The sequence below is a fragment of the Lethenteron reissneri genome, chromosome 26 (genome assembly GCF_015708825.2).
Source record: "Lethenteron reissneri isolate LAM-NWPU_2019-01 chromosome 26, ASM1570882v1, whole genome shotgun sequence".
NCBI lineage: Eukaryota > Metazoa > Chordata > Hyperoartia > Petromyzontiformes > Petromyzontidae > Lethenteron > Lethenteron reissneri.
This window is the reverse complement of record NC_083804.1, coordinates 13,043,839-13,068,929: the sequence shown is the minus strand read 5'-3', so window position 1 is coordinate 13,068,929 and position 25,091 is coordinate 13,043,839. Positions and strand designations below refer to the sequence as shown.

At 41.2% G+C, this 25,091-nt stretch overlaps 1 protein-coding gene across 1 annotated transcript; it reads right to left on the bottom strand.

Moving 5' to 3' along the window:
• Positions 1-5,093: 5,093 nt before the first annotated feature.
• On the bottom strand, positions 5,094-17,068 carry DDX47 (DEAD-box helicase 47). Its single transcript, XM_061560209.1, has 12 exons — positions 16,948-17,068; positions 15,928-16,021; positions 15,351-15,539; positions 15,071-15,142; positions 14,520-14,638; positions 13,683-13,754; positions 13,448-13,564; positions 10,891-11,037; positions 9,092-9,229; positions 8,382-8,452; positions 7,524-7,653; positions 5,094-6,576 (listed from the first exon to the last, which is right to left on the bottom strand). The coding sequence occupies exons 1-12, from the start codon at positions 17,059-17,061 to the stop codon at positions 6,463-6,465; spliced, it is 1,377 nt and encodes a 458-aa protein (XP_061416193.1). The 5' UTR covers positions 17,062-17,068; the 3' UTR covers positions 5,094-6,462.
• Between the last annotated feature and the right edge of the window lie 8,023 nt (positions 17,069-25,091).

Below are 25,091 nucleotides of genomic sequence, written 5' to 3'. Positions count from 1 at the left end.
TGCATATTTCTAAATGTGGAGAGAAAAACCGAAGGACCCGAAGAAAAATCCACGCAGCCACGGAAAACACGCAAACTCCAAAAATAGAGGCGTCAGGGTTGGGATCAAACACACGACCTCCTGTATATCGGGCGAGGGAGATAACATCTTGCCACTGCGCGGCACCTCGTGATTCAAACTGAGTTGGAAGTTAACTTTGGTTGTCCTTGCACGATGTTTTATTGCTATGAACAGGGCCCCATTGTTTACATGGAATGGTCTTGTCAATAACATGTCAATACAACAGTGTTGGTTGAGCAAGTCTGTCTCTGCTGATGAGACCAAGAAGGTCGAAACTGGTCATTTGCATACTTTTTTTATGCTGTTGGCTAACATTGTCTCGAAGTCCCTGAAGAGACAGAGTCATGTTCATTTTATGGATAGAACGACAGCTGTTGGAATGTGGAATTTAAATCACTGGCTCAGGATCATCAACGGACATGTCATTCTACATTTGAAGTCATAATTTAGCGGTTGGATCATTTCTAGCCGCTTTGAAACATTCCCCAAGACCAAGCATGGGGAACCTTTTCCTTACCGAGGGTCCGAGTAGGACCTTTAATCACGTTTGGAGGGCTAAACATTAACACACACACAGCTCGTCGTTACCCAATAACGGGTAACGTCACAGTACGTGCACGTCAACCGAGTAATAAAAAAGGCCCTTGCAGCGACAAAAGTGACCGGGTATTACTAATTAAAAAAACATAGTTTTGCCAGGTCAAAAATACTCCCCTCCGAGGAGGCAGCCAGTGGCGGCTTAGAGCCTTGCAGCAGCGACGGCAAATCTCATTTGCGGGTTTGTTTCAAAGCGGGAGCCAGGGAGTGGCCCACCGTGTGCGTACGAAATGAAAGTTGTCAGGTCGCATCTTAGCTTCTTCCCCCACCCCCCTTGTCGTCAAGCAGGAGTTTGTGTTCTCCACCCATATTTTTTGGTTCTTTCGGTTAAAGTCACGTAGATAGAACAACATAAAAGTAAATAAAATAAAAACTACGTTTTGATCCTTATGACGATCGCTTGTGTTGTGATCGAAACGTCGTAGTTTTTATTTTATTTTCTATCTACGTGACTTTACCGAAAGAACCAACCAATATTAATTCCTGCACAGTCACGAAAGTTCTAAGTCTAAATTTCCCCACCCATCGTTTGGGGCGGGGTGCTCCAACCCAGGTGTGGTTCAAGGGAGCGGCATTCCAATGACGAATCGTGACGCGCACGGGCCAAGCGGAGGCCATCGGCGCTGCGCCAAGGGGCACGCTGCTTCCACGGTTGCCAACGAGAACGCGCGTCGAGACAAACTTGCGATCCTCCGGGGCCGAGTGCGTAATGTCAAAGAGGTCATTAGAGCCGAGGTTGCATTTGCGCAACAGTTTAATTTATTTTATTTTTTTCTACCTACGTGACTTTACCGAAAGAACCAAAGAGTATGGATCCCTTGCAGTCACGAAAACTTCTAATATAGATTTAACACGTAGGTCTTTCGCGACCAATATCTATCCATAAGAGTTTTTTTGGGGTTAGATCGCGTAAATATTTAAACGTGTCGTTAAAACCCGTCACCACCCGACACAGCCAACTCGTCAGGGTTGTCACGTAAACGGAACATGCCATGAAGCTAGTTGTAATTACTGGCGAAACGTCGTACTCAGATTGTAAATGTTGTGGCTTGGCTCTCCAACACACCGTTGTGCAGTACTAGTGACGAATTGGCCACGTTCTGTTTATGTGACAACCCTTACTAGTTGGCTGTGTCGGGTGGTGGCGGGTTTTAACGACACGTTTATATATTTACGCGATCTAACCAAAAAAAACGCTATTATGTATTAGCATAACAATACATATTTGCATACGTTGGGACTAAACGCTTGGTGTTTATTTTGTATGACATTGTATGTTTACGACAATTACTAAACTAAAACTTTAGTTTTTTTAATTTACCAGGTAAAGCCCACTGAGCTATACAGCTATTTAGCAGAAGCGACCTGGCCACAAATGATTGCTCAATGAAGTTGGCTCATGTGGATAATTATAGCAGCCAAATAATCTCAATGTGGAGGGAAACCCCGGAGGACCCGAAGAAAAATCCACGCGACCACGTAGGAGAGAGACACCGCAAACTCCAAATATACAGCAGCAGGCGTCAGGGTCGGGATCGAACCGACGACCTACTGCACACCAGGCGAGGTGGTTAACATCTCCTAGCCACCGTGATGATGATGATGATGAGAGAGATGTGAGACGGTGTGCCCAAGATACGTTACACGTCAATGGTTCTCAACTTGTTTTGGCTATACTGTACCCCTCGTTGAATTTTGTTTCAACCGAGTAGACCCTTGCCTGGCCCAACACTGGTTCTGAGAAATAAATGTATGAATGAACATCAATATTTTAACCAATTGTCCATTTTGTTAGGTACCCTATCTGGTAACTGTGAGCAGATAAAAAAAATTAAAAATTCAACGGACGCTCTGCAATGCACGGCGTAATTTGTTCAGCTCGCTGGTTACTCTTGGAAACCCACTTTGTTTACGATCAATGAGTTTAGAAATGCCTTTTATATCGTTAGAGGTTACCATACGGATTTAAATGTTATCGTAGTTATTTTATATTGGCAGACTCATACGCGATTATTCACCATTGACACTCACGTATGAAATAATTTCACGCATATTTATAAATAACCTCACGAACCCCCCAGTTGAGAACCACTACGTTGCGTGTGTGCGTCACGGGGCTCGGCAGATGATACAATCAGTTGTTGTACCCACAACTATGCTCCCACATCTATGCTCCCCAGTGACATAAACCCGCACTGGTGGTGGCTAAAATAACCCCTGCGACCCGCATGCCGTGAGGCAATAGATTGTCGAGAGGGCTGTACGATCACCACCCACACTCACTCTACTACACCGACTACCGGTGTGTACGTATGACTGGTAAAGGATGTTGTACTTCCAGACACGACTATTAATCTAAAAGTTCGTGTAAAGTTAATGGGTTGCCAATTTGCAGTTCCAACTTTGAAGCAAATACACTTTCCGCATTAGTTTGTTTTTCATTTTGCCGATGGCTCCAGTTCGCGTGACTTTGACCAAGGCTAGAAACATTCATCATGCCCCGTTGGGATTTGAGATTTTTGGGGAGGTGGGGGAATTGGGCTGGCTGGCAGCACAGCGCTTTCGCATTTCCATAAAAAATAACCCCGAACGCGAAGCGAAATTATGGTCAGTGGGGAACCCAGGACTCGTTCAAATATCACTCGAGGGGGTTCAATGTGCAGTGTACTAAGCCCATGGCATCACCACTCCCAACCTACAGTGCATCGTCCTGTTAAATTTCAATAACAATTTACTGCCTATACGGTTATCATCACTGAGAATGACAGCACAGTAAAACGTGAATTTAGTGCCGTCTGATTTTGGCAAAAGCAGGTCACGCTAAACAGACCCGTAAAACGACAGTATACTGACAAAAGCACAGCTGGAACTTCCATACATCACTAAGGTCAATACGTCGCGTTTTACAATAAACAGCGAAAGATACCTAACAAAGCAAACCTGGCCAAGTATATTGTATTCTTACTGGCATTTACATTAAACTTTAGCACTAAGTACTGTACGTCAAATATCCGACTGTCTTGACAATTATCCACCCACACCCAGGGCAGTATGCATTAGTGCTTGGGTCCACTTCTTTTACTATAGACGTTCACAAATCCAACTGTTTCCAATATCCGCCGACTCTACTCCCAATTCTCAGCGAGTCGGATATTCTATATTGTAACGCACTACACTGTTTTGCTCATACATATTTTGCAAGTTGCCATTAACGCAGAAAACACACTGTCAATAAACAATTAAAGTCTCAAGTCTAATTATAACATATTTCACATCTCAATAGTTTATTTATTTGTCTCAAACGTCACTGGCAGGGTCACGCATGACAAAAATGTTCTGCAAGGACTACCGAAAACTGACTGGGTTTGGGTGGTTTGAGTTTTGGTAACAAACACGCCTTGCTATAAACAAGCCCATGCATAAACACAAACACGAAAGAACACCAATGTGTTGCATATACGCGACACCCCAGTATTTTTTTCACATAAATCTAACATATTACTTCGATGACCGGTGTTCAACTGCCATGCATAGGACAGCTTATGACAACGCATCCACAGCCGACTGCAGACATGATCACAGCCCTCCCGGCGTTTAGTCATCAAGGGACAACCTTCACTATGGAGCCTTCATATTTGACCGACCTCTCGTCTCCTTGGTTGAGAACCCCGAGAAACACATCAACTGTTATATATCGATTTTACCTTCAAGTGTGCTGTTTGTTGCTGACCTTTTCAGCGTTTTGAGCTTGTGGACAATCAGTGATTAAAAAAGTATCTATTGTACAAAGATTTGTTGGCTGCAAGTCCACTCCACCACCTCCTCCTTTGTGGTGCATAAAACTACCTGCGCAGTAATTGTGAATAACAATACTTTGTCCACAACCAAATCATGCAGAATATTCCCAATCTCATTAGATCTCAGAAGCTAAGCAGGCTTGAGTCAAATGTTTGGATGGGTGATCACAATGCACAAACACGGTGTCATGGTGAGCACAACACGGCAATGACGCAACATCCATTCATATACTGTAGTATGTGCCAACACCTGCTCCACGCCCTTCATTAACTCGCACTGACCACCATCGCAAAATATGGTAAAATAACCGGCACAAATGGGCCTCATCCAGTAGTGGCTTAGCAAAAGGGACGTAATACTTTTCACCTTTCTTTGGGGCCGTCCAAGCATAACCCAACCATTGCGTCAGAACCTAGGCATGTCTGCCTCCCGACTACCAACTGCTTATGAAAAGGAGCGACAATTGCTGATTTGAACAGAAAGACAGTCTGGCCTTGGACCTTGGCTTATCCCACGTAGATACTGGCAGATACTGTACTCTTTACACACATTTTTTTTAGATTGAACTTTTCAATAACATTGAAACATAAACCACACAATTGTCCAACATATAAAATATGTACTCTATGGGCATCATGTTATACAAAAGCATCTGTAGTTTATTATATCACTGGGACACAAAGTTTCATGTATGTTTGTTAGGACTGCTCATTCAAGTTGGTTTCTCCCTGCATGGTTCAGCAAGTGACACACAAGAGTCAAATCACGTTTGACAAATACACTCCACATACTGATAGAACTTAAATGGTTTGGAGGCAATTTCATTCATTGCCCTCTAAGAAAAAACTTTGAAGCTGCCTGTTTTATTTGATATTTACAGTGACTAAAAAGCATTTTTCATATATTGTTCCAACAATGATCATGTTAGCATTAAAACAATTAACCTTAAAAGCTCATGCACACGTCGCTCCATCCTTGTAATATACACAGGGAGGTAAACTCACCGTTAAGTCTCTGTTATAGTGTATAGTTGCGGTAAACAAAAATATTTGGAGAAACTGCGTTTGGCAGTTGTACACAAGCACAAAAAACTAAAACTCAACAAATTCATCAATATAGCACTGCCTGAAAAGGAAATACAATAGGCGACGTCTTGGGGAAGGGCCCTTCTTCATAGCACGTTCAGGGCCACTGCCCCAAAACATTTGCCTGTTAAATATATTTTACATTATACATTTTTACAAATGTATTTCATATTTGAAGAGTTTTATTTATGAATGTGCCGAGGTGTATATTTTTTGCTACACATTCGTCAGTTCACACTACAAGTAGGTGACATCAACTGCTGACAACTACAACTGTGGTGTGGACTGCACGGCGTAATAATACAAATCACCTGGTTAAACAGTAACTGCGATATTTTACACGTACAGTACTGGAAAAGCGCAGATGATATACAGCCATTTATTACAGTTAATAAGTAATCTGCAACAGCAACGGGAAAAAGCAATTCACAGGAATGAAGCGAGGCTGGTAATTTAAATGCGATGTAGCACACCAGGAATTTCACTTGAAAAATGACCACTGAAACCAAATAAGCCGCTAATGTCAAGACCATTATTAAGTGTATCACTCTTTATATGCCAACATATCCCCATTAAATTCTCACATAAAGATGGCAACTTGATCCATAGACACGTAAAATGATAAAGCAATGCTCCAAGTTAGCTCGAAAATAATGAAATCAAACCCATCACGACTCGGCAAAAGATGTGGATGTGTGGGCACGACAGCTCTCAAAGATGAGCGCACTGGGGGCCGTAAGCCATCTGTTCACCAATGCCGCCAGGTTCGACGCAGTTGTGTGCACTCAATGTTTAATTAAAGAAGGATGAACACCTCAACTTAACTGCCGTAATGAGTTTGGGGAGTTATGCTATCGACTTGGGGACTCCTCCATAATTTACTTGTGACCCTGAAGAGTAAGAGTCTTTTTATTGCATGTTTCTATTTCCTTCTTTTTCCTCCTTTAACGTGCTTGCGGACACCGGAGGCATCCTCCGCATCATCCAAAACCTGTTCCCTCGGCCTCTTCTTTTTCCCATCGGTTTCCTTCATTTCCTGCAAAAAGAAACAAATGGTAAAGGTACAGTCCTGTAAATGCTTGCTCACTACAGAACTAAAGGCAGTTCCTGCAGAGGCCATCTAGAGGGTATGTGACTTATCCTTTGACCTATTTGACCTAGGCTTTCATGCTGGGCCAGATTTTTTTGAAAGAGGGGGGTGTGTACCCACACTTAAATCACCATCTTGTTAATCATCAACTAACTGTGGTGTAGTATGGACGGATACGTAGGATTAGAGAAACTTGCCCATTGTTTATACAGACACATCAGATCGAACTGGTGACCTGTGGAAATCAAGTCCAAAGTGCCGACTCTTACATAAGAGTAGCATACCTGAGAAAAAAAACCCAATATGTCTTTCAGTCCTAAACAAAACTTGACAAAACTGAAAATGTTTTAGGTTACAATAAGGCACGTGAACACAATGAACTGACAATAGCATTTTGATCAAATGCACTAAAGGCCGACTGCTGTTTGACATGTTGCACAATTGATGGAAAATAAATTACAGAGTGTATAAACCACATCTCTACAAATATCACAGAAAGCAAATGACCAGATCATTAACTGGGCCTATTTTAATGACATTTTAACAACGACAATCACCTGTATCATGTGTTCATTTAAGTATATGGCAGTGTTACAGGACACCGCAAGTCATAACGTTGGATAGATAGCTATGGTTACTATTCTTGGTATATAAATAACCATAATAACCATATTATAAACGTACTGGGTAGATTTAACACTGACCAAAACTGTCTAAACACAAACCATTTTGGATATCACTTAATGTAGGCCTTCAACACTTGTAAAAAAAATGCAACCATCTCTTCAACATTGAATTTGTCTTTTAACAATGAGCAGTTTTCAACAACACAATTGTAGAAACGCCAATATTTTTTTGCGATAAAAAAACAAACAAGGCAGTACACGACGTACCATACGAGCAAATCTCTGGGCTTCGGATACCCGCTCTGTCAGCATCATCACCTCCTCCTCGTTGGTGGGGAAGGCAGGAAGCTTCTTTCCAATGAGATGCTCGATACGCTGAAACAGCTCCACATCGTACCTTCACCAAACGACAAATGCATCACAAGAACAAGAAAAAAGTGTAATTAACAATGCAACAGAGCGTATTAATAAATGTATAACTAGCATAGGCCAAACCCATATTTGAAGCTTTTCGAATAAGTCACAACATGTTCAGGTTCCAAGTGCCATCTACTGTAGAAAGTTGTAACTGCCTCATTCTGTATAGAGGAAATTTTGGATGCTTTGAAGCAGCCATTGTGAATGTTTGATGGGGTAATTTAAGTTCATAATGACTAAATGCTCTATCCTTACATGTTGCACTCGTTAGTACTGATTTCACTTCCTTGTCTACACCCACACCAATTATTTGAGTAAAGTTATAATTATTCCTGCTCAGGCCTCTTGACAAATTATGTTTCAGGTGAACATTTAAAACCGTTAATTTAAACACCTCAACTACCAGCAACACAAAGGAGAGGCCATAAAAACTTTTTTAGCAACTAAAACTTTATAACTTATGAAATCTAACATTAATTTCTACCGCTCATATCAAACAATTACATACCAACAGGTGTGCAGTTATAGGCATTTAAAAGCCTCTTGGTACAAGTCTTACTATTTTATCTGCACAAGAAACCAGACAGGAGTGGCATTGGCACTCTGCCAAAATGCATTTGCACTGCAGCTGCGTCAAGGTTCACAAACACTTACTCTCAATTGTTGAACACTGAAAAAGGCTTTTGATTCTTGGGAGCAGCAACTTACTGTGACACGAATGTGATAGATTTTCCAGACCGGCCTGCCCTTGCAGTTCGACCCACCCTGTGAATGTAGTCCTGAAAGAAAAACACAGGTGTCCAATGCCACAGCTTAGGATATAATGTAAAAAAGACACCTCTGATTAGCATGGTTAGCTACGTGCGTGGTGGAATAAGTTCAACATACATACAATGTCTGATGGAATTGCCTTAGCTCCTTCAACTAATGTAACAGCACAATGGTTTATTTCCGAAATGCAAATACAACCACGTTATGCTATTTCTAATGAGCAGAATTCTTGTAACTTTATTGTGCACAACAGTGGGTTCTATATGTAGGTGTCAATGGAAAATATTTGTCATGTAAAATTATTTTTGTAGTACTCTACACTTTTAATGAAAAAAAGTATCGTACAAAGTCGCCAGAGGGAGACCAATCTATGGGAATTAAAATCAATGTTCAACGGCTACGTGTATTTAGTCTACTTTGGAAGTGCATGTTGAAAACACCCTTGCTATGACAGTAAAGAAAGACGAAGCCCAGGAAGAAATATTATCTAGTAGCGATGACATCTGCCAAAACACTCTATGGCCTTTTGTTGAAAACTGAGAAGAGACCAAGGCAAGTGGTGGAGTGTAACTGAATTTCCATGCAGGCTTAGGGCTTGGCGCTTGAAATGGCAAAGTGGTGAGCGGTGTGCGCAGGTGGGACCCCACCTTGGAGTGAGTGGGGATGTCAAAGTTGATGACCACGTCCACATGCGGGATGTCCAGCCCACGGCTCGCAACGTCCGTCGCTAACAGAATGGAGCGAGCCTTGCCCTTGAATTTGTTGAGGGAGCCCAAGCGCTTGTTCTAAACACATTTACATTCAATCATTCCTTTAGTTAAAGTCAAAACAGATACCTGGTTAGATTTGTTTTTTACAAGAAGCAAGTTAATGTGAAATGGTGAAGGTATAATGAATACAAATCAAACATTTGACATCTGCATTACTGTTCCACTACAAATGCATTGAACAATGTATATTATAATAAAATCAATGGTAAGACCAAATGTAAAGAGAACAATTTCCATTCATCACGAGCAATCCACCCATCTTGAAAAAAAGTTACTGAATGCCAGAGTTTAGGATATAATACTAAAAGCGACATCAATAAGTCTGATGGAAATGTCTGTCCCTCTGTCCTGCCTTCCTGACAGCCACCAAGCTACCCAGGCTTTTTTTCTAATATAGTATTATAGTATGGTAAGGTATCCCATGCATTTGTGTGGAATACACGGCTGAGGTCAAGGGTGAGCACGGGGGAAAGGCCGTGGGATGCGTTTGACGTGGTCACCGCTCATGCGATCTTCCCCACCCCACGTGCCAGCCAGGCCGGAAGCCAGCCAACCAGCAAATGCTTTTCTAATATCGCATATTACTGCAATGTTATACTTTGTATATTTACGTCTAGAAATATGTTCATCAAAATTACCTTATAATACATGCACTGGGAATTAGTTTTTAGCAGAGAGAATACTGCTTGGAAAAAAAATGAGGCTCTCTTGACAAAATACACAGTCGGCACTTGTATGGGCCTGTCACTACAGAATAATAGGTAGCCTGGGAAGTGGGACAAAGCTTGATATTTACTTTGAAAGTGCTGAAAAAACATCTTCATCAATCAAGGTACCAATAGCATTTCACCGAACAAACAATGACCTCAAATAGAAAACGTCTTGTGCGTGTGGGTTGGTACTTTGGATTGATTATACAAGGGCTGGCCCAACTTCCTGACCCTGCCAGCTGGATAACAAAATCTTCATATAAGACATGTGGGACGATCATATGGGGTGGTCACGTGGCCAGTTTGCTCATGCTGGTTGGCTACGAAGTTCAGAAATGGCCTGGGAGTGTTGTGTCTGGCTCGGCTGTTAGAAACGAGTGGCCCAGGCAGCTACCACAGATATTTCCTGTTTCAAGTAAAATAATATTGAAAAGTGAAACAACTATTTTGCCGCATGGTTCTGCATGTGGTATGGGAGTTGTGATTGGCCACCCCTGCATTATATTACAGATTTTCTTTCAGCAATGGTTTAAATGCAAACATTTCCATTTTTGACATTGGTAAGAGCCTGTTCAGGTGCACGTCAAAAATATCTACATTTATGAGTGAACAAGAAAACATCTTAAAGTGACTATGCACAAACAGAAAAATCCAGGAAAAAACTGCAAAGTCTTCCAGAAAAAAAACACCGTACACCAACGCTGTACAAAAATCCCAGTGGGATGCAAGTCAAACAACAACAACCACAAGACAACTTAGATTAAGGCCATCATTCCATACTACAACAAACAAACATGGCCAAACCAAAAAATGTGCCATATACTAAAACAAAATAACATCTTCCAGTGGTGATATACATTTGTCAAAATTGGTTAATGCGACGGCCAGGAAGTAACCCACTCAATCTAGGCAGTCTGCAATATGCGGCAGTCACGTCTGCCGTGGGAAGAGAGTAAAATCTCCTACCTGGCTCATCTGCCCGTGCAGTGGGATGGCTGTGAAGCCCAGGTTTCGCAGGAGCAGAGCTATGCGCTGAGTGTTGTTACACGTGCTGCAGAAGATGATGAACGAGTTTCCCGCCAGCTCATTGAGGATGTAGACCAGGTAAGAATCCTGCCAAGTAATATGAGGGTTACACAGCATTCATTAAAACACACAGCATTACCTTCATACAAATGTCACACTGGTTTCAGGTCAGCATCAATGCTCAGCATGATAAACACTAAACATGCATTTCTATTGCAGAAAGGGAATTTGATATTGCTCATTTAATTGCATCAGACATACCAATATGCATGTGTAACAGTTAATTCAAATTCAGCCTGACATTGTAGTGTTCAATAATTGAAAAGACGTCCTTCCAACATTGGAATATACAGTAAGCTTCCGGCTCACTGGACTAACAGAGAATAGAGGAGGGGGCAGGGGGAAATCTGATCTGGCTAAATGGATTTTCTGGATATGTGTTCACACATTAATATAAAAAGAAACATACCCGTGAGCCTACCTCACATTTAAATTAAAGATTTGTTTTTTTTCATAACATTTCAAATGAAATATTTTTATTTAAACTAGATAACTACAATACACACTATTGTATAATGTTGAGTTATGTACTCATCACTGATACAACGCAGCTGTGTTCATGCCCTTGGCAAAACCAATTAATCACTGAGGTTAGTGTCACTGTGTAACACTTAAAAGTAAAAAAAACTAAATTAAACACTAACGTTAAAGTTTACTACTTAAGATTACACAACTGTACATCACATTACACTGAATATAATTGGTCATTATTCTCATCATAAGACCTGTGTTGCGTGCATACCTGATAAAAGAATTGGCCTCATAGGCATTTGAAATTGCCTATATGCAGGGTAAATTTTTAGATTGCAGAATTTTATATTTTCCCAGACCCATATATTGGTCTAGTTAGCCAGTGGCTTACTGCAATGATTAAATAAATCTGATATGAACACCAAGTCTTGTTCCAACACAATTACACTATTTTCACATACTGGATGAAAACACCTTGGTGTACTCAAGATTGTGATGTTAAGCATGGTGTTTCACAAATGAGTGTTAAAAGTATCAAATAGGCTTAAAAACTTCCTGTTGACAGACGCTTTTTACACTTCCAAGCAAATGTCCACCCAACATGCGATAGCATAATAATGTTAGTCACTGTAAATATATGAAATACAGGAAAACCTTGCCCAACAAAGCTTTATCGATTGCGTTATTTTGGCTTTACACGGTTTACCTAATGGAGGTTTGTTTTCCAGAACACGGGGCGATGTTTTGGCTATGCATGGTTTGACGTTGCTAAGAATCTCATCCCCGCGTCAAAAAGTAGTGTCGTGAGAGAGCTAGCATCCATTGTACGGTGAGAATTAATTGACTGTGAGAAATATGTATTTAGCATGTTTTTGCGTGTTTTTTTCACGTGATAATGTAACACTCAACATACCCAACGGCGCAATGCAAATGTTCATACATTGCCGCATGCATCTAGCCGTCCAGTCGGAGGACATTAGTCATACGGATGCCTAGATTGCAAATGAATAATGTTCAAGTGACGGTCTCAGGAGCGAGTGTCAGGCTGGGAATTCAGTGTCGGGGGTGAGCGTTGGGCACGAGTGCTGCTGTGCGGGAACAGTAATGGAGACAGGGGATTAATGTTGAGGTGATCTTGAAAAAATTAACCCGTAAAAACCAAGTTTTTCACTATAAATCCTTTATATGCATGGCATCGGTTTCATTTAATTATTCATTTGTTTTTCTTGAGTAAGCAAGCAAGTGAAGTTAATATAAAGGATTTAAAAATGAAAGATCACCTCTTCACATGCCCCGTATATTCCCGAGGGCACTAGCGTTGACCCGTTTTACCACTTTCAAGAACCTGGCGGCTTCAATTTAACTGCTCTATAAATAGTCTCCATTGTACAGCGTGGGGGCAGGGATTTCATGCCATGTCAACATTTGCATGATCATGAAACGGGCGGCTAGAGTCCTCTCGTCCTCTGGCTTGAGATGGCTGCCACCTATGGGTCAGATGATTGTCTGCCACCATTAAGCAATTGGTAATTAATTATTTAACAAAAATTTCCCTAAACAGTGTAAAATTTAGGGAAAAATTTCACGAAAATTAATTGTTACGCACAACGAGTCTGTGTGCAAAATGTCAGCTCGATTGGATCACGGGAAGTGGGTTAAAAAACGACCGAAAGATTTGCACGGTCGTAAGCAAGCAAGCAAGCAAACTTAATATAAAGGATTTAAAAATAAAAAGCACACACAAGAAATGGAAAGCGACTCAACATCCTTTAGTACAATGACAAGGGTGGAAATCGTGTAGAATTAAGTAAACAAAGAGGAAGGGGGTGATGAATTTAGACCCAGGAACGCAACACCCTGTGTTTTTCATGAGGTCTATTATTTGTCGAATGCGATTTTTCCCAACACAGCATTTTCCAGGAGCGTAACCCCTGCATTCAGAGGTCTGCCTGCAATTGAAATGTACCTTAAATTTGGCTGGAATGAAGACATAGTATTGCTGCAACTTTTCTACAGTCTGGTATTTGGTAGAGACAGAACACTTCACTGGCTCTTTGAGTGCTGCCCGCTGCAACTTCTGAACCTAGAAACCAGGGACAAACACAAAAGTAATGACGGATTTCATATTGAAAAAAATATACGTTTATATATTTTTTGTTATAATCTGAAGGCATATGCTGCATGTACTGATAATTACTTACTTTTTTAGTCATTGTCGCTGAAAACAGGTATGTTTTTCTCTCCTTTGGAATCACCTTCAAAATTTTGTCTACCTATGGAATGAAAGATATAAGTGAATCATAAGTATTGACTGTGCACAGTTGTTCACCAAGGCGAAATACACCCAGGGGTAATATGTAAATGCAAAACACTACACAACAATTCAGATAATTATTAACATATCTATATTTATTTTGTGTCATGATATGAATGGCAATTACCAAACTATATCTGAAATCACTGTTTAGCTATTATTTCAAGACAGCGAGGAAGCTCACTTATTGTTTTTGTTTGCAGGCTTGGCACAGGTTCCCCCTGGCAGCCTCATCAGGCTAGCCAGGCAACAAAAGCAGGCTCTTCAAGTGAACCGCGTGGCTCTCTTTGAGAAGCAAGCTCCAAGCTTTCACCCAGGCCACCCTCGAAACCAATTGTGACCACAGTGCAGAAGCGAGACCGCGTGGCCCATTGCTTCCCTCTCTTAGTTCAAAATACATTTACTCGGAATAATCTAATTGTACCCACTCTAGCATGAAACATTGTTTAAAGCAAGTTTATTTTTAATGATTTCTCCTGGCCATGAAAGCTAGGGAGGGAGAAGAGACAAGTGGAATGAAGTTGGGAGTGGCTGAACCCACAAAAGCCATGTGGCTCATGAAGTGAGGGAATTAATGGTCCCAGGACTATACCTGGGCTGCTGAACCTCGTTGTCAGTTGTTCTAGAAACTTGATATGAAAGTAGAACCAAAAAAGCCAATGATTGATCTGTGGCTTCTGGCATAAAACAAAGAAGTAAAAATTGAGTAAAACAATAAACCAACCTCAGTCTCAAAATCCATATTAAGGATGCGATCAGCCTCATCCATCACCAAGTATTTAAGAGCACGGATGTTGAAGCCCTTGGTATTTTCCAGGTGGTCCACCAACCGCCCAGGAGTTGCTGGAAAGCACGAGTCAATCAGTCAATATTTAAATATTACTGGGACAAGTTGACTTATTTCGCATAATTTTTGTCAATTGGAGATTTGGTGTATTATCAGGTATACCAAATATTGACTTGCAGCTGTTTGACATACATTCAATTAAATGCCGCTTAGCACATCATGATAATTTTCATGTAAAAGCTCTTTACAAGGTATCAACAAGGAATTTTTCACATTTTTCACACTGAATAAAATACTTACCATGGCTTAAATGTAACACTCGGATAAGCAACAAATTAGAAGAAAAAATGTCCAAGTGGAAAACATATGGCAATTAAAATAACTAGTTGATAAAGCTTCATATGAACCATATAATATGTGAACAATGACGTTGCTTATTTTTTTATCAATACGACAAAGCTTTTAATAGCACAGTATTAAACACTTACCGATAATTACATGAGGTTTCTTGGCCAGGGCTAGGGACTGTGACATCATATCAATACCTCCAACCACCACAGCTGTGAAAAAAACATGCATTGGTGAGATACAGATATTATCATTTGGTGGAATATGCCACCAATTTAAGTTCGAGCAATTTTAGCTTGACTTAAAATAAACATTATTTAACTCATATATACACGTATAAACAACCACAGCATATTGGTGTTTGCCAACAGTTGATAAATATTAAGGTATTATTGATTTTTTGTTGATAAAGTTACCAACCTGATTTTATGCCGATGGAGGAGCCCAGGGCCTCAAACTGCTCAGAAATTTGGAAGGCAAGTTCTCGCGTGGGTGTGAGGACAAGCGCAAACAGCCTTTGTGGCGCGTCCAGCAAGGCCTGTAGAATAGGCAGCGCGAAGGCCCCCGTCTTCCCAGAGCCTGTCTCCGCGAGACCGATTATGTCTTTCCCTGAAATAAGTGACACAGTGCACACCGCTGCATCGATAATATGTTCAAAGATTCATGAGAGGTTGAAAACACAAAGGTCACTATGACATACCATACTTTTTTATATTTGCAGTGCAGAATAAACCAGTACATTATGAAACCCTCGCTTTTCGCAACTGACCAAACCACTTATCCGCTGCTCCACATTTAAAACACACTATTTAAGCAGGAATGTATTTGGACAATTATTTATCTGGTTGTAGAGCCAGCAAAGGAAACTATACATGCAGTTACGCTTTTTTTATTGCAGCATAAAAAAGTTGCCAACTAAAAGTGTCGAGTGCGTGTTATGCACCGTTTAATAACACAAAATGAATTCCCAAACTTCAAAACGAGCGAGATACCCTACCCTGGAGGGCCACGGGAATGGCTTCCACTTGAATCTTCGTGGGCTGCTTCCATCCTAACTGCTCGCACGCCTCACACAACACCTCCGTGACGCCCTAGGGAAACAACCCGACGGTTACATTAACTTTGCAGTATTTCTCACACTTTCATAATACAGTATTGTTGAGTTACATACATTTGATGTCATTATTATAAATATACGGCATTACAAAACCATTCAAGATTATACAAAATTAGACGATTTATTCCATTAGTTGTAGTGATGTTTGCTTAGAATTAACGTGTATGAGTTTAACACTGATATTTTATGGTGTCGGTGATGTGTACCTTATTGCAGTAAATGTTTTTATCTCAGTCACTCATCAACCCGCACTGACCAACGAGGTTAAGTAATGCATTAATCTTGTAGATTGCCAAAGATATGTATCGCTGTTTGTATTGTTTGTTGTTGTAACTTTCTGACCCGTCCCGAGTGGACGCCTGTGAAAAAGAGCTTTATAGCTCATCGGATTTCTCGGGTTTCTTCTTCAGCCGTCTGGAACGCTCTTCATTCCGAGAAATTGAAAACTAATTTGCTTAGAACTGCTTTGTGTTTAGTTTGTTGTCCTTCTCCAGCACCTCCGATTAGCACGGTTGCTCACGTAGCGTGCGAAATAAGTTGAACACATATACAAATAAAGATTCTGATGGAATAGCATCCACTTACTGTACTGTACAGTACTGCCATCTCGTGGCCACCTCGCAGCCTAGGCCTATGCCGCCAAGATGCGAAAGCAACGAACCTACACTCAACAATCGCGCAAACCACCAACAATAACGCCTTCTTAAACGTCCAGAACATCACTCAAACTCTGCCACGGGGACGGTGGCGACCAGCAGAGCGTTACAGAGCTATAAACGCAGCGGCCCGCAACGCGATCACCAACCATGCTGCGCGCACACCGCCGAGGCACGAGGCCCGAATGGGCGCCTTGAACAACAAAACCCCACAGCGACAAAGTGAGGATAAGAGGCCACTCACCAGCTCCTTGAAGGTCTTCGCCTGCTCGGCTACAGCCTCCTCCTCCACCTCCACCACCGCCTCCTCCTCCTCGCTCGCCACCGCCTCCACGCTCTCCTCAACGGGCGCCGCCATGCTTCTCGTGACGTCACCCGCTAGAGTGACATGACGTCATCGCACCCCTCACGTAAAATCCGAGGGGGGTGACGTCACCGCCACCCTGGGGCTTTGCTGAGAGGCGAGTTCATATCCCACGGAATCGATGCCGGGATTTTGAGTCGGTCGCAAAGGAATCGATAATTATTCGTCGATGTCGCGTGTTTTTTCATCGACACGCATCGGATTTGATTCAGGAGACTTAACCGCACGGGTTATTGACGTCACGCTCCGAGTGTTTTTTTATCTATAAACCTTCACATTTATTTAAAAATAACATCTTAAACCCACCGAGCTATATAGCTCTTCTTCAGAAGCTACACTGCCACAAATGACTGATCATGCAACCAAATACTCCTAAACTCACGATGTTTCTATTCCTGAACAGGGGAGAGAGACACCGACAAACTCCAAACATGTAGGTAAAAAATAAAAAAAAAAATTAACTATTATTTTAAAAAATAAATTAACTATTTTTTTTATTTCTTCCTACGTGACTTTACCGAAAAAAACCTAAGAGTATGAATCATTGCAGTCACGAAAGCTTCAAATCTAGAATTCGAACACGTAAAGCAGGCGTCAGGGTCGTGGTCGAACCCACGACCTCCTGCGTACCGGGCGAGGTGGTGAACATCTCCTCTCGCCACCGTGGAGGGTTGTTGGAGGTGGCTCTGGTGGAGCAGGACCAATACGCCAAGCGGCCAGCTACAAACAGCCCGATTGAACGTTTGAATGGCATGGGCTCAATACGTTTCTGTGAATTGGGCACGGTTAAGAGGAACTTGTGGGGGGGGGGGACGATGAGTGGAGGGAGTTCCAAAGTGGACACATGCGAGGGAAGAAGGGGCCGTCCATAAATGACGTCACAAACCTAGGGGGGGGGGGGGTCAAACATTTGTGACGAGGGGGGGGGGGTGAGAAATGTGACGTCACATCAAAATGCGCAACTTTAAATAAATATAGGCAACACTTTTACTTAATTAAATAGACTTTTTAATAAGTGTTTTCTCCTACAACATCAGAGTGCAGCGCCACATTAATTACGCATTATACAATGACAATAGTTTAAAGCGATTTGAAGCGTGTTTTATTTGGGGGGGGGGGCAGAGCTTTGTGACGTCATATTTGAGGGGGGGGGTATCTTTTTATAACGCCGTGTGACGAGGGAGGGGGGGGGTAAAAAAATCGTCCAAAATCGCGTGACGTCATTTATGGACGACCCCGAAGCAGAAAGTGAAGCGCAGTGCAGTGTATCGATTGAGTGTGTGGGTAAGTGGTTGAGTGACGTCACCTTGCAATGGAGTGAGCGAGTGAATGAGTTGGTGAGTTGCTTGTGACTTGCAGTGAGTGCGGTGGGAAAGTAGGTGGGCGAGTTGTGTGCGTTTGTTGTATCGTGGTTGTTGACCACGGTGTTGAGACGACACAGCATTGCAGACCGAGGCATCAATTGGGTTGGAGGAGTCAAGGAGCGAAATTCGTGGAAGCTGATCATGGTTGGTGATGGCCACCGAAATAGATTGGGACTCTCTCCAGACCTGCAAATTCCACAGGGTGGGTCCATGTAGCCTAGGTACTACTTCAGCCTGGTAGTGAAGATGGAAGATAAATAAACATGAATAAATATGAAAATAATACGGTTGACTCACGAAGATAATTTGGTTGTTTTTATTATTACACGCTTTTTATTAACTCTGTCTGTTGTATCCTCAAATATTGTAACTAAATTTTTACCCACTTCCCAATGTGGTATCGACAGCAAACTTGGTATACTTATGTCATACTGATGACAATACTATATTCTATCATTAAAATAAAGAATAAATATTTTTAAACATTATTTTCTATGTTATGCTTCGGCTTGGGTCTAATTGTCCACGCTCAACTGACGGCTGTAATTGACTTCGGCCCCTTACGTTATGGCAAGCTTCGGGACCACTTCCTTCCATTACTAGTACGGTACATTTCATTAAAGCGTGTTTAAAAAAATTGCTTTAAAATATTACTTATTTTCCGTTAATTTGCATATGAGCTATCTAATATGAGGCTGCCTCCAACTCGCACGGCTAAGAGCACAGTAATAATCAGGGCTTCAATCTTTGAAACGCACCTCAAACATCATTTGTCATAAAAACGATAACGGCAACCTTACAAATAATTCCCCAAAAATGTAACCACTTGAAAGACATGTGAGTCACTCAAAAATGCTCATAATCGGAAAGGCTCGCTTGATAACGTCAATGATTTAAAGTTTTGTGGCAGGAAAAAACCCGTCGAATACAGTATATGTGACATGAGTTTTTCTAGCTGGTAGTTTTTATTTTATTATTACATTGGAACAAAGAGAGCTTTGAACAACCCCCCAAAAATTTCAAATCTTAAAAGAAAAAGATAACATCGACAGATACGCTCTCCATTGTTTAACAAAACTCTCAGAGGATGCCAGTGCAAGATAATGTATTTAAACCCATGAGCAGGGAAAATATTAATATACCGCATGTGAAAAGCTGCAGTTAGCTCGTGCAGTAGTCCATTTCATTCTCGCCGCCGAGTCCAAATGGTAAATTGTTAAACATATTTTACAGTCATAATAATGTTGCTAAGTCTCATAACAATGTGAGTTGGGCCGTGAAGTGGGGTATTTAGCCAATTCCATTATGGGATTGTGTGTGTGTGTAATGAAATGCTGTATTCATACTTTACCGAGAAAAAACCCAATGGACACGAGAACACAGCACTCAACTGTGCACACAGGTTCACAACCCATTTGCTGTACTGTCACCTGGTCACATCAAGCAAGTTAGTGGGTTTCAGAGTTTCACAAATTTACATGGTCGACCGCAACCAACATTTTCCTTCAAATTGCTACAGACATGCAGTACCACATACATCGTGTTTGCATATTAGTTTTTGTTACTCTATTTAACGTTAACAAACCGTTAGTAAACGGACGTAATTATATCCAAGATTGACAAAGCCAATATATTTATTCATTAAATTGCATTTTAAAGGAAGGTCATGTTCTTATCTGATGAATGCTCCTCGAAAGTTTAATTACATTTAAAATGTGCCCTCCACGTTTTTAAAGGCCAGATTGAGCATTCCCAAATGCCAGTGCCACATGTTTAAATTTTACATAGAGGCTGTGTAAACACATCACTTTGAGATCATGAAATGTAAAGTTGCATACTGTAATACCTCGATATACGAAGTAGATGCGTTCCTGGAGCTTCGTTCGTATATTGGAATTTCGTTTCTTGAATAACTTATAACAGTACTATGAGGATGCATTCAAGCTTTCGTAACTTACCATGTCATACTATAAACACTGTATAACTTACCATTCATATTGTAAACAAAGACATTCTATATTGAAAATGATATTTTATACTGCCCAGTATTAAAATTGATAAATAAAATAACCTCGTGAAAAAACATGATTGCATTATTTATTTCAGTGGATTTATTTGTTATTTTCCTTTATTTTTTAATCATTTATATTAAGTTCGCTTGCTTGCTTGCGTGCTTGCGTGCTTGCTTGCTTGCTTACGACCGTGCAAATCTTTCGGTCGTTTTTTAACCCACTTCCCGTGATCCAATCGAGCTGACATTTTCCACACAGACTCGTTGTGCGTGACAATTAATTTTGTGGATTTTTTTTCTCCAAAATTTTACACTGTTTAGGGAAAAATAAATAAATATTTAATTACCAATTGCTTAATGCTGGCAGACAATCATCTGACCCATAGGTGGCAGCCATCTCAAGCCAGAGGACGAGAGGACTCTAGCCGCCACGCATATAAAGGATTTAGAGTGAAAAACTTTGTTTTTACGGGTTAATTTTTTAGCTGTATAAAATAATGGGAAAGAAATAAAATTTGTATTATACCGAAACTTAATTGATCGAATATATGCATTTCGAAAAAAACCCATCAGCATTTGCATAGTGGTATTTGACATCCTCTGATTAAAAAATACCCTCTTTTGTGATTTATGATCAGATAAATATTTTCTTTGGAATTTAAGACCTTTACATATGTAAAGAAGCGTACTCTTTCAAATTATATTACAAATGCTTTAATCTCCATGTATACATTGACATGCTTTGGAATTGTCCTACATCATTATCCATTAGTGTCCATCACAGAAAACTGTCACATATATCAACAGCTTGGGGAAGTCTCCATCCAGCAGGGGACTGATGATGACATCACTTCCAAGTGACTAGGAATCAATGCTGAGCCAGTTCAAAGTGGCTCAGTGACAAAAGCATCAATCGCGAGGTTATTCAAACATGTAAACCCATAACGCACTGGTGGCAGTTACAAATAAGTCTAATATGTTCCATGGATTCGTTGCACTTTCCGATAATGTAATGTAGAACGAGACTCATTCCCTTCGAAGCGCAGTAGAAGAGATGATTTTTGAGAGGCGGTCAAGACTTGTGGTGTCGGGATATCTTGGGCCAGACACTGAGCTGTGAACGTCAATCTATAGTTGACCTCTTGTCAATCCACTGACCTTTTTGTCAACCCACTGCTGGTTGACAACATGCCCACACCGTGCGTGGTGTGTGAAGGGGGTTATTTTATTTCACTATATACTTCAGACTGGTTAAAGCGGGTTGGCATAAGCATTTGTATTTTATCCCGCACCTCCGATTAGCACGGTTGGTTACGTATGGTAGCCAACGCTATGCGCTTTCTGGGAAATATGGAGTTATAAATTAATTAATAAAGACACGTGCTTAAGCCCTGGGTCTGCACTGGGGGTGTGAATGGGAAGTCGTGTTTGTTCACGGGCTTCCCTTCTTCACACGTGTGCAGGGGATTAGCTCGGCTGTCAGGAAAACGAAAAAGTGCGTGCGGCTGAGTGTTGCACAAGTGTTCCATCTCTGGGCTGCTAATTTGGATGTCCCATCTCCTTATGAGCTTTAAAGATTTTTCTCACATTATGATGCTTCACGGATTCAACAAAATTCATCAAACTTCAGCATCTGCCAATCTACTTGTGTTTGACAGTTTCATATAGCATAGCTTGAGAGTACAAATGCTCTTAAGTACGCAATCACGTTAAATCAAGTGAGGACATTGTCTCAACTCATTACCTACTGTACATACTTGATTTAATATCGGCTTGCCAATCCACTGCTGGATGAAGGCATACCCCCACCGCGATGGGCTGTTGTTTGACCATATTTCACCATGTTGGTTAGTGCGGGTTCGTGAAGCTGGGGGCAGGAGGGGGAGGCAGACATGAACAATTCGGATATCACCACTGAACTGTGACTTAGCATGGTGCACTAACTGATACGCCACTACGCCACCCCACACTTACCTCAATACAGTATACCTTGATGTTAAGGTTTCATACTAGATGAACACGTTTCAAGCCACACCGCTTTCAAGCAATGAATCAAAGTTAAACATGAGACTTCCTTCCATGAATAGCATTCTGACCGAGGGGCCGTCCATAAATGACGTCACGCACCTGGGGGGGGGGGGGCAGACATTTGTGATGATGTATAACGAGGGGGGGGGGGGTTGAAAAATGTGACGTCACATCAAAAAGCGCAACTTTAAATAATATAGCCAACACGTTCTACTTAATTAAAAACATTTTTTATAAATATTTTCTCCTACAACAGAGTGCAGAGGCACATTAAATACGCACTACAATGACAATAGTTTAAAGCGATTTGAAGCATGTTTTGTTTTGGGGGGGGGGGCAGAGCTTTGTGACGTCATATGAGGGAGGGTCTGACTTTTTGTGACGCCGTGTGACGATGGGGGGGGGGGGGGGGTCAAAAATCGTCCAAAATCGCGTGACGTCATTTATGGACGGTCCCTGAGGCACAAAGTGGCCGGCAAATGCAACGTACATTAAAAATAAATATATATTTAACGTGGCAGCTCATGAGTTGCAGGGTTGTAAATACGTGGTGGTTTTTCATCAGTATAAATTATTCAGCTCAAAGCACGTACATCAAAAGGATCACTGTTACAGTATTGTATATGTTATATCTAATAGGTTCACGTCACCCATGCAGCCAATGGAGGTCATACTACAGTATTCACCGAAACATTCTTAAATGGAATAGCAACAAAATTGTTAATACTGTACTCGCTTGTTTGCCCGTCTTAGGACGGAAGCTGTAATATTTACGAAAAACCTGAGCAGAGTATAATTGTATCTTGTGTAAATTTAATGGCAGTGAATCTGGCACAAAACCACGTCATAAAACACCTCACTTCATATCACTGTAGCACTGTATATAACTGACCAATTTTTTTAAAATTCACTGCTCTGACACTTTATTCTCTTTTGTTTTCGGTCGCTGGGGTTGAAATAAATGTGAATTCGATGCAATATCTGGAAAATCACCGAGAAATGTCTATTTTACCATAATTTAGAAGCATAAATTAGACTTACCTTTTGTCTCAAGTGCTGAAGAAATAAATAAAGACACCAAATCCACTTTGTTGCTGCATATAATTATTTATTAGATTTACTGTCAATAAATAAACGTCAAACTTAAAGCGAATTTGCGAAAAAAAGTTTTTCTGCTCGACCTCCACTCTGTGAGTGTAAAAATCCACCGGCTCATGAATATTAATGACGGAGGGGGGGGGGGGGTGCGGCATGTGGAGTGACGTCACGCACGTTACACACAGACATTCTTGGCTCATTATAGTAGTAATTCATTTTAATGGCTGGGGGAGAGTTGGGAATGTTGTATTAGTTTGCCAAGAACCTGGACTTCAGACCATTAAAAATGATTTTGGTTGAGCATTATACATTTATTCACATCTGCTTACAAGCATTTGATTCAAGCCTTTTTGTTCTTACAGGTGAAGGAGATTGGAAACTTAGCCAAAAAATATTATTCATGACTTTATAAGCTAAGTGTTTTTTTTACAGCATAGCCACTTTTGAAACGGTCTCTGTGAGTCTTGGGCAATAACACTAAACTTTTATGATCCTAATAATACCTCAGTCTGGTTCTATGAGCTCAGGGCATTAGCCTTGAACCATAAGGATCCCAAATACGTTTTAGTTTGTGGCCCTCTTTACACTACTCTGTAAATGTATATGTGTACCCATAGTATATTATGTTTAGAAAATGAACAAGAAACCAATGTAACCGAAATAACAAAGACAGCCATTCGTTGTGTCGCAATATTTCGTGTGTTGTTGACATTTTGGTGACGGAGATTATGTTGGCTACCAACAACAAGGCAACTCCTATGACTAATTGGGAATGGGACGCAAGCGTAGGATTGATCACCCTGTCGCTGGCCGCCTTTGGGGAGGGTGTATAGTATGAAAGGCCGAAACACCCTAGGAACCAAAGGGTCACTACTGACGATGCGCTCCCCAAATTTCACCAGGCTCACTGTTCATGAACTCTTGGAAGTGCTTGCACAAAGGATAGTAACATCTCATCCTGTGTTCTTTGGAATCTTATTACTTGTGCTACACATTGTATATTCTGGGTCAACTCAAAATGTGAATAGATTCATGGTATAGCTTTATTGGTGTGCTTTTGTTGAAGAAGACTTTACATTCAACAATAAACAACTGATTAGTTGGCACAGGGTCCTGCTGGTGTTAACATTAAATTGAGCAACAGAAGAATGATATGATTGCACAGCTTGGCTTTGAGGCATATGCAGCTGTCCAGGGCCACGTTTTCAGGTATTATGTGCTGGGATTTCCATAAACTCTTTACATCTTACTATATTATGAACAGTGATGTGCCTATCGAATGTGCAGGCGGTGCAACTACACCGAGGCCCATGGGCCAAAGGGGCACAGGTGTCAGGTTACAGATGGGAGGGGAAATTGGTTAGGCGTTCGTATCGTATGTCTTGCACTAGGACCCATGCCAATATTGCCATGCCACGGACTAGCAACTCGCAATTTTCAGGACGCTAGAAATGTTATGTTCTACTTCAGTGGCACAGAGGTATATAACTCGAGTGTTCACTGTGGCACAGGAATGCCCAATT

Coding starts and splice junctions, on each gene's coding strand:
- DDX47 (XM_061560209.1), bottom strand. CDS start 17,061: ATGGCGGCGCCCGTTGAGGAGAGCGTGGAGGCGGTGGCGAGCGAGGAG. Junction 15,540..15,927: donor CATTCCCGTGGCCCTCCAGG/GTAGGGTATCTC, acceptor CACTTATTTCAG/GGAAAGACATAATCGGTCTC. Junction 9,230..10,890: donor TGCACGGGCAGATGAGCCAG/GTAGGAGATTTT, acceptor AAATGTGTTTAG/AACAAGCGCTTGGGCTCCCT.